General features: G+C 42.3%; 1 protein-coding gene across 1 annotated transcript; it reads right to left on the bottom strand.

Moving 5' to 3' along the window:
• Nucleotides 1-3,326: 3,326 nt before the first annotated feature.
• On the bottom strand, nucleotides 3,327-8,855 carry LOC109898065 (60S ribosomal protein L5). Its single transcript, XM_020492836.2, has 8 exons — nucleotides 8,730-8,855; nucleotides 7,934-8,003; nucleotides 7,668-7,783; nucleotides 7,155-7,289; nucleotides 6,302-6,504; nucleotides 5,341-5,518; nucleotides 3,833-3,921; nucleotides 3,327-3,490 (listed from the first exon to the last, which is right to left on the bottom strand). Exons 1-8 carry the CDS (start codon nucleotides 8,730-8,732, stop codon nucleotides 3,388-3,390), a joined length of 897 nt encoding a protein of 298 aa, XP_020348425.1. The 5' UTR covers nucleotides 8,733-8,855; the 3' UTR covers nucleotides 3,327-3,387.
• Between the last annotated feature and the right edge of the window lie 2,258 nt (nucleotides 8,856-11,113).

Here is an 11,113-nt window from a genome sequence, read left to right as displayed (position 1 = left end):
AACACATATGGAATCATGTAGTAACCAAAAACATGTTCATTAAATATATATTTATATTTGAGATTCCTGAAAGTAGCCACCATTTGCCTTGATGACAGCTTTGCACACTCTTGGCATTCATTCAACCAGCTTCACCTGTAATGCTTTTACAACAGTCTTAGAGGAGTTCCCACATTAGCTAGGCACTTGAAACTGCTTTCCCTTCACTCTGCGGTCCAACTAATCTCAGATGGTTTGAGGTCGGGGGATTATGGAGGCCATCATCTGATGCAGCACTCCATCATTCTCCTTCGTGGTCAAATAGCCATTTGGGGCGGCAGGTAGCCTAGTGGTTAGAGCGTTGGGCCAGTAACCGAAAGGTTGCTGAATTGAATCCCCGAGCTGACAAGGTAAAAATCTGTTGTTCTTCCCATGAACAACCCACTGATCCCCGGTAAACCGTGAATCTTTTCTTAACTGACTTGCCTAGTTAAATACATTTTACATTTAAAATTACACAGACTGGAGGTATTTTGGGTCACTGACCTGTTGAAAAACAAATGATATTCCCACGAAGCGCAAACCATCTACAAGTCTTTGCTAGGTAAAGCCCCACATTATCTCAGCTCACTGGTCACCATAGCAGCACTCACCCGTAGCACGTGCTCCAACAGGTATATCTCACTGGTCAAACCCAAAGCCAATTCCTCATTTGGCCGCCTTTCCTTCCAGTTCTCTGCTGCCAATGACTGGAACGAACTGCAAAAATCACTGAAGCTGGAGACTCATATCTCCCTCACTAGCTTTAAGCACCAGCTGTCAGAGCAGCTCACAGATCACTGCACCTGTACATAGCCCATCTGTAAATAGCCCATCCAACTACCTCATCCACATACTGTACTTATTTATCTTGCTCCTTTGCACCCCAGTATCTCTACTTTCACATTCATCTTCTGCACATTCCAGTGTTTAATTGCTATATTGTAATTACTTCGCCACCATGGCCTGTTTATTGCCTTACCTCCCTTATCTTACCTCATTTGCACACACTGTATATATTAAAAAATAACTCTGTGTTGTTGTATGTGTCGAACTGCTTTGCTTTATCGCAGTTGTAAATGAGAACTTGTTCTCAACTAGACTACCAGGTTAAATAAATAAAAAATATATATTTTTAAACAGGTGGGATAGCGTATCGCTGTGGTGGCCATGCTGGTTAAGTGTGCCTTGAATTCTAAATAAATCCCAGACTACGTCACCAGCAAAGCACCACCACACCTCCATGCTTCACGGTGGGAAGCACACATGCAGAGATCATCAGTTCACCTACTCTGTGACTCAAAGACACAGCGGTTGGAACCAAAAATATCAAATTTGGACTCAGACTAAAGGAAGATTTCCAACAATAATTATGTCCATTGCTCGTGTTTCTTGGCCCAAGAAGGTCTCTTTTTCTTATTTATTTGATTTAACTAGGCAAGTCAGTTAAGCATAAATTCTTATTTACAATGACGGCCTACCCCGGCCAAACACAGACGACGCTAGGCCAATGGCACTCCCAATCACGGCCGGTTGCGATACAGCCAGGAACTGAACTAGGGTCTGTAATGACGCCTCTATCACTGAGAAGCAGTGCCTTAGACCGTTGCACCACTCGGGAGCCCTTATTGCTGTCCTTTAGTAGTGGGTGGTTTATTTGCAGCAATTCGACCATGAAGACCTGATTCACACAGTCTCCTCTGAACAGTTGATGTTGAGACGTGTCTGTTACTTGAACTCTGAAGCATTTATTTGGCTTCAATTTCTGAGGCTGGTAACTCTAATGAACGTATCCTCTGCAGCAGAGGTAACTCTGGGTCTTCCTTTTCAGTGGTGGTCCTCATGAGAGCCAGTTTCATCATAGTGCTTGATGGTTTTTGCGACTGTACTTGAAGAAACATTCAAAGTTCTTGACATTTTCCAGATTGACTGACCTTAATGTCTTAATGTAATGATGGAGTGTTGCTTCTCTTTGCTTATTTGAGCTGTTCTTGCCATAATATGGACTTGGTCTTTTACCAAATAGGGCTATCTTCTGTATACCACCCCTACCTTGTCACAACACAATTGATTGGCTCAAGAAGGAAAGAAATTCCAAATTAACAAGGCACACCTGTTAATTTAAATGCATTCCAGGTGACTACCCCATGAAGCTGGTTGGGAGAATGCCACTTAAAATGAGCACTGGTGCCTATTTCAGTCCAGGTAAAGCACTGACAATGGATTAGTTCAAATAGACCAATAACAGCTAGTTTTCCCCTCCACACTCCCAGACCATCCTAGCAACATTTTTAGCTTGAGAATTTACAGCTAAGAAGCTATTTTTGTTTCTTTTTGACTGAAAACAATCACAGTACGGTTACACAAATGATTTGATAGGGAGATAAAAATGGCTACATTCGCCTTCAATATAAATCAAATCTCTTTCATTGCAAGCCCCCAGAGACCCTTTAGATCTGATGAGGTTAATATTAACCAATATATGATTTAATTCCTAAACCAGTAGGCCCAGGGTTATGAACACATGTTCATTGTCTATGGCAGGGGTATTGAAATCCAAGACGGGAGGTCTGGAGAACCAGAGGAAGGCGTATGGAACGCCGTTTGGGCCATAAAGCACACGGTCAAAACGCAATATTTTGATAAATCCTACGTAGGTGCAGGCACTAAATTAATACATGCTTTATGACCCAAACGGCATTCCATAAGTTGCGCCTGTCACACGCATGTGCCCTCTCATTGGCTAGAATGAACACGCCCGCATTGGACCGTTGAGGTCTTGCATTGCCATTGTTAGAGCGTTCACTCGAATAGATTGTCAATGTAGATAAGTAGGGCAATCAGCGGTCCCCAAACCAAAGGGACGAATGAAAAGCCACAGTGGAACTGGTGACGAGGTCCAGATTTGAATACCACAAACAATACAACTTAAACGGCAAAGTTCATGGCATAATTGCTGGATAATAGCCTAATTATTTTTTTTAACTGCACCATGACAAAGTGTAGAATTGCAATTGATTTGCTTTAAAACAGCAACATTCTCTCCGATGCCAAGAGATGTGCCTTAAATGTTCCTTCTCAGGGACCTAGACCTGGTTCGTTCGGCCATCCACATTCTGATTGAAGGGATCTCTAATGAATTTGCTATCACAAAAGGGGTCTCCGGTCTAAATATGAGAACCCCATATTATATTTATATATATTCTATACAATCTCAACCACTAAACAGTAGGGGTAACTTGAAACAGTCATTTTTATACTTTCTCGAAGCGTCTAAATAAACATGCACAAATAACATAGAGGCTGCATTCTTTTCCAATATATTTATTATAACAAAGCATTGTTGCTCCATCATTAGGACCAGAGAGTTTAGCTGTCGGCAGCCTCCTGTTCCTGAGCCCGGAGGAAGCTGGCCTTCTTCTGGGCAACGCGGTCTTTCCTCTGGGCCAGAGAGAGCTTGGCACGGTTCCACCTGGTGACCAAACAGGGAGGATGGATTTCAGAATTACATGTTAACAATTCAATTTTTACAGTGTCAGGAAATATGAAGGGGTGGCTGTCACATCAGTAAACTGCTTTAAAACACTGAAGGAAAATGACTGGGGGGGGTTATAATTTGATTTCCATTCAGTAAGTAAACAGAATGTCAAAGGAATTTCTGTTTACTTCCAGAATTAAATAGAATTGACACCGATTAGGTTCGTGATCATCTAGGCAAGTTTGCTATCAGGTTATAGATTTATAACATGAATAGCAACAATGCAGTGGCATTGCATTTCCAATAGAAAATAGCCAAAACTGCTCATCAACTCACCTCTTCTTCTTGACTTCTTTCTTAGGTTTCTTTTCATGGACTGGGTTCTCACGAATGCCAGCGTGTGCCTTTCTGTACATTTCCTCAACCTGCAGGACAAGTGTGGCAAACAAATTAGTATAATGTGGGTAAATGCCAATTCCAGCAATCAAATACACACAACCGTAAAGGCTCCTACTGGATAGCCAAAAATCTACTTCCCCTTTTTAATACTAAACCATGCAAGCTTGACTCAGTATAGTTTCTACCCATGTCTAATTATTTATACATCCAATTGATAGGAATGAGGCGATGACATTTTGTATTTTCAGTTGCATTTTCATTCTAGCACATGTATGGCAAACTAATGAACTGTGCTGCTCTCAGCCCCGTCTTGAAACGTTGATTACATCAACCTGGGCAAATGAAGGACCAACTACAATTTGCTCAGCATCAAATGCTTCATCATCAAGCAGCACACAGTTCCTACTCTGAAATCCAAATCGACCCCTAGTCACTTCTGTAGGTCAGAGAGCAGTGGATAGTTGGGAGCAATATGGTGACAGTTTAAGTAAACGCTGAACCCCAATCCAGGGCCTCACCCCTACCAACTCGCTGTTGGTGCACTCAGTTGTCACACGTGGCTGACAACACCAAGGGCAACTTCTGAAGTAATGGGTTAATTTAATCCTCATCACTTTGGGACACACCTGACTTGAATTATGCAATTCATGTTCCACGTTTAAATAAAACAAGCATTCAAGTCAAATGAACACATTTCTCCTGTTATTTTACATTACATTTTTTATTTGGGGGGCACTTCATTTGATAGGCTTGTCAAGCCGCGAAAAAGGCCAGCCATGCATATAACATATAATTAGGCACACCTCATTCCTTCACATGAAATTGCAAACTCCAAACATCTCAGTGAGTGTTGGTATAGCACTTTGCTCTCGACCTGGCAGCCTTGCTGGCTTGGTTGAAGCCACTATTGGAGGCTCATGTTGGCCCCTACAATTACTACTCCCTTTGCTTTGGGACACTTTTGAATATGGCAGAGGCCCCCCCGTAAATGCGCAAATGGAGAGCCGAGGGGAAGGGACTGTTTTGGGATTCAGCATAACATTCCCTTCAGAATTTATTTGTGGAGAAGCTGATATGACCCCCCAGTATGCTTATAAGCATGAGGCCTAACAATTTAACAGAACAGTAGTTACTACCCACTCAGGTTCAGTGAAAACCAGGTGACGATACCATCTAGCAGTGGTGTGAAGCAGTTTCCCAACTCCAGTCCTTGAGTACAGCTAACACACATTCCTGTTGTAGCCCCAAACAAGCACAGCTGAATAAATTTGTCAACTAATCAAGCCTTCAGTTGAATCAGGAGTTTGTCCGATTGCTAAAACAAAATGTGTGCTGTCGGGGTACTGGGGTTCAGAAACACTTGTGTAAGGGAACTAAGAGCCAGGTATTGGCAGGAATCTCCCCATACATCATAACAATGGGTTCAGGGTGAACTTTGAACTTACCTTGTCAGGGACAACGCCATTCTTGATGAAGCGGGAGAACTGCTTCTTGTATGCATCCTCATCTTCCTCCATCAGGTAGCTCATATACTCTGACACATTAACGCCCATGATGTGCTTGCGGTGGACCTCCGCATTGAACTCTTTGCTCTCAGCATCATACCCAGGAAAGCGCTTAGTGCTGGGGGGGGGGCAAACAACAATAGACTGAAAGAGGCTACTGAACAACCGGGCTCATTCAATATTATCAATAGCGCTTTTCCTGAAGACTGTCAGCACCAAGGCCAAATAGTTCCACTAAAGCAATATAAAAATGACTTCTTGCAGAATTCCAAGGAAATAACTATACACTTAGACATTAGCACAATTGCATCTTTCCTATTACGGCATAAAAGCATGGGCATCTCCATTTTGAGGTAGTCAATTTTCCTTTTACAGAGTTGGCAAACAAACCGAAAGGGTGCACATTGCCACCTAGAATGTGTTGTTTGAACAGGTAAAAAGCTACAGTTGCCGATTTATTGCCACCTGCAGTTATAGAACGTTTCCTCAAAGCCCTCAATGGCACTACCCATGCTAATACAGACAATAGAGCCCTCGATCTCTGTGCATATAACACATTTGGATGTTAAACCAATTAATCATATTGCTCTGAGCAACATCTTGAAACAGGACATTTTACATCAACCTGGGCAAATGAGGAACTTCAATTTGCTCAATCTTAAGTGTATCAAACAAAATATCAATCCTGATAACTTCCCGAAATACTAGCTTGGTCACAGATCTGTTTGTGATGTACAGAAAAATGGCACAAACCAACCTGGGACAGGTGGCAGTATGCATCAAGAGTAAGAACACTAATCTATGATCAGTCTTGCCTTTTAAAATCACAATGAATAAGATTATGGACAGCATTTTTACTCCTGGCTACAGCAATGTGTTCCTAACACACAAGTGTAATTACCTGTGAGGGATGGACAGGCCTCCATCCACAGCCCCCTTCAGGGCCCCGAACACCTTGTTGCCAGTGCTGGTCCTGGCGAGCCCTGCGTCTAGATAGCAGGTGAATGCACCTGGCTGACCATCAATACTCTCTACGTTGAACTCATCTCCAGTCACCTCCACCTGGCCCTCGTACACCTTGTCCAGGCCAAACTTGTTCAGCAGCTAGAGTGGAAAGACGAAAGGGATTAGAGAAATATTTTGTATTATTAAAACAAGCTGAATACATGGTTTCTTGCTGAGCAAAAACTCTACCACAGGTGGCTAAAGAGGCAAGGCACCCACTCATGCTGCAGTCATAAGTCCATTTTAAACAAATCTGCTGCACTGACAAACCACAAAGTAAATACAAAAGCTGATTCTGAAGCAACACATTAAACAAGCGAAATAAAAACGGACAGGCTGCTTTTTGGCTGACCAACTGCCAATTATTTACAGTGAGAACAGAAGAGCAGGGTCGCCTTCAAAGGGATTGTTTGATAATTCAGATTTAGAACAGACATGCTTCTTCCTCTCATGTCTTACACAAAATCATGTACTCTCTAATACATAACAATTTTGTGCAAGCGAGAACACGACTCAGTTCTGTCAATAGCTTAGCAATTTGAGCACCAACTGTTCATACAGTGTCCATCATACTTCAAGGCATTGAAGACTAAATGAGGTTTGAGGAAAGGGTACTCAAGAGAAATGATGACTTTTCAAACTCCATCAGGGTAGAAACATAGAATACGCATTAGCTAATAAGACTCAGTCCTGAAAACTATAGCAGCCGCCATCAGGTCAAAGTGGGGGTGTATGAGAGCTAATCTTACCCTGCGGGCCAGCAGCAGACCAGTGCAGTAGGCTGCTGCGTAGTTAGTTAGTCCTACGGCAATCCCGTACTTGGGCAGCTCGTGGGAGTAGGCGGCGCACACGATCATGTCCCCCTCAATCTTGGCATAGGCAATCTAGAGCAAATACACAAGCAAGCATGAGAAAATCAAGGCATAATCAGGTGGCCCCTCAGTCAATCCCTCATGGCATTTCCCATTACCTCCTTGATCATTGTTACCACATGGGTCATGTGGGAATGATAGGGACAATATAGCTGAAGTTGAGACTGCCGTTCCAACTGGACTAAAGCATGGTACCCAGGTGGCAACAGAGTTGTGGGTTTGACTAACATGGGCCACATGATTAATTGTCAATAATAAAAATATTTTGGCTAAAAGCTTCTGCTAAATTATTAGCTACATATCTGGGATTGGAGAACGAGTATGTGGCCGTAAGTTCTTTGTCCATTGTGGTAATTCCAGCTATATTTTCTCATGTGAATCCCATCTTACCTGGCAGACGATATCCCGGTTGGAGAAGCGGACGATCATCCTGTACTTGGGTGTGTTGTACTTGTTCTTATCTTGGATGACCAGGCGCTTACGGGCAAAGTAGTCAGTCTTTCCCTCTAAGCACAACAAGGATAGCCAAGTCAGTCAAGTGGTGGTGCGTCAGTGGAATGAATAGGGTCTTTAGTGTGAAATTAAAGATCAAGACAGTCATGGCATTTTCAAGTTTAGACTCCTACTTGAATCTTATGTCCTAAAACCAGTCTTACCTCTCCTCCTCCTGAATTTGACCTGGTACCGCTTGAAGTAGGACTTATTCTTCACCACTTTCACAAAACCCTATGAGAGAAGACAGTTTAGCTTATTTTTCATTTAAAAAGTTAAATTCAGAAGACATTCTTATTTACAATGACGGCCTACCGGGGCAGAGTGGGTTAACTGCCTTGTTCAGGGGAAGAACGACAGATTTTTACCTCGTCAGGTCGAGGATTCGAGCCAGCAACCTTTCAGTTACTGACCCAACGCTCTAACCACTAGCCTACCTGCCGCCCCAGGTAGCTTGCATGTGTCAGTACAACTAGCCAGCTACTTGTCAACACACAACACGTATCCCTAACATTACACACGCTACACTTAAAAGTACACTTTATGTGGCCAAAGTGATCAGACATTATGTTGCACTGAGTATTGGGCCTGTCATGGCTGATAGTAACAGCTAACTAGCCTAACAGTGTTAGCCAGCCGTGCCTTTGCTACTTTTAGTGTTAAGCAACATCGCAAACATGTTCGATAGCGATTTACGTCACGGGACATGGTAGACAACATCCACTCATGAGGGAAAGTAACACATAGTTAGGAATATCTCCACAGCGCTACAGGAAACATTAAATCGTGAAGGCGGCCATTAGGCCACGTTTGATAGACCCCGGTGAACAGTAGCCGGGCAGCCGGACAGAATCCATCTTCATCCAAGGAGTTTCAAAAACATAAAAACATGTGATTGCAGACAACACACGTTGATGTCTAACACATGTATGTAGGAATGTATTTTGGCAATTTACTAACCATTTTGCAGCCTTTTCTGTCTCCTTAGCCAGGAGCCTGGAGTCAAAGACTGGGATTTCACTCCGCTGCACTAGAAAAAGGAAGTTTTCATTGCGCATGTTCCGTAAATAGCGCGTCGCCGGATGTAGCAGAAAAGTAGGGACAATTCTGCACTGCCCTCTACTGTACAAAACGAACAGCGACAAGACCAGCTGATAAAATGGCTCACACAAGAAAAAGTACTTGATCAAAAATATGTATCACTAGGTGATTTTTCTTTGTGGGGTTGTAATAAACCATCCTACAACACAAATGTATTTCACCTTTATTTAACCAGGTAGGCTAGTTGAGAACAAGTTCTCATTTGCAACTGCGACCTATCACTTTGTGACTGTACCATGCTGTGTGTGCATGCCTTCAGAAAGTATTCACACCCCTTGACTTTTTGGGCATTTTGTTGTGTTAAAACGTGGGATTAAATGGATTTCATTGTATTTTTTTGCCAACGATCTACACAAAATACTACTCTTTGTTGAAGAAACATTTTAACATTTGTAAAATATATATATCTTGAAATGATAAGTATTCAACCCCCTAAGTCAATACATGTGAGAATCACATTTGGCAGTGATTACAGCTATGAGTCTTTCTGGGTAAGTCTCTAAGTACTTTCCACACCTGGATTGTTCAAAATTGGCCCATTATTGTTAAAAAAAATAATTCAAGCTCTATCAAACTGGTTGTTGATCATCGCTAGACAACCACTTGCCATAGATTTTCAAGCAGATTTAAGTCACAATTGTAACTCTACCACTCAGGAACTTCTTAGTAAGCAACTCCATTGTAGATTTTGCCATTTGTTTTAGGTCAATGTCCTGCTGAAAGATGAAATCATCTCCCAGTGTGGTGGAAAGCAATCCGAAGCAGGTTTTCCTGTAGGATTTTGCCTGTGCTTGGCTCCATTCCATTTAGTTTTTATCCTGAAAAACTCCCCCGTCCTTAACGATTACAAGCATAACCATAACATGATGCAGCCACCACTATGCTTGGAAATATGAAGAGTGGTACTCAGTAATGTGTTGTATTGGATTTGCCCCAAACATAACACTTTTTATTCAGGACAAAAGGTTAATTGCTTTGCCACATTTTTTGCAGTATTACTTTAGTGTGTTGTTGCAAACAGGATGCAAATATTTTTAACAAGCTTCCTTCTTTTCATTCTGTCAATTTGGTTAGTATTGTGGAGTAACTACAATGTTGTTGAACCATCCTCAGTTTTTCCTATCACAGCCATTAAACTCCGTACCTGTTTTAAAGTCACCAATGGCCTCATGGTGAAATCCCTGAGCGAGTTCCTTCCTCTCCAGCACCTGAGTTAGGAAGGCTGCCTGTATCTTTGAAGTGCCTAGGTGTATTGATACACCATCCAAAGTGTAATTAATAACTTCATCATGCTCAAAGGGATATACGTTTTTACAAATGTACCCATCTACCAATACGTGCTCTTCTTTGTGAGGCATCCGAAAACATTACACTTCACATTACACTCCATGCAGTTTGGCTTCAGAGCGAAACACTCCACAGAAACGGCCAACTGCTTTTTTCTGGAAAATGTGAAGTCCAAGATGGACAAAGGGGGTGCTGTTGGGGCTGTGTTTCTGAACCTAAGGAAGGCTTTTGATACTGTTAACCATGAGATTCTCATCACAAAATTGTCCAAGTTCAACTTTTCCCCTGATGCCTTGAGATGGATGAAATCATACCTTGAAGGCAGAACTCAGTGTGTCAGAGTGAGCAATGAGCTGTCGCCCACTCGTAGCTATGATGTGGGCGTGCCCCAAGGGTCAATACTGGGGCCCCTCCTGTTCAGCCTGTACATTAATGATCTGCATTCTGTCTGTACTGGGTCTGAAGTTCAAATGTATGCAGATGATACAGTGATATATGTGCATGCAATGAGCAAACAACAAGCTGCACAAGAACTCACTACTGTAATGGTCCAGGTTACAAAGTGGCTCCGTGACTCGTGTTTGCATCTCAATGTGAAAAAAACTGTTTGCATGTTCTTCACAAAGAGGGCAACAGATGCTACTGAGCCAGATGTCTATGTGTCAGGGGAGAAGCTCCAGGTGGTATCCGATTTTAAGTACCTTGGCATCATACTTGATTCCAACCTCTCTTTTAAAAAGCATGTGAAAAAGGTAATTCAAATAACCAAATTCAACCTAGCTAATTTCCAATTTATACGAAATTGTTTGACTACAGAGGTAGCAAAACTGTACTTCAAATCTATGATACTCCCCCACTTAACATACTGCTTGACTAGTTGGGCCCAAGCTTGCTGTACAACATTAAAACCTATTCAGTCTGTCTACAAACAGGCTCTCAAAGTGCTTGATAGGAAG

The sequence above is a fragment of the Oncorhynchus kisutch genome, linkage group LG10, assembly GCF_002021735.2.
Source record: "Oncorhynchus kisutch isolate 150728-3 linkage group LG10, Okis_V2, whole genome shotgun sequence".
In the NCBI taxonomy this organism is placed as follows: Eukaryota; Metazoa; Chordata; class Actinopteri; order Salmoniformes; family Salmonidae; genus Oncorhynchus; species Oncorhynchus kisutch.
Note: the sequence above shows the minus strand (reverse complement) of the source record. Positions and strands in the feature narration are given on the sequence as shown.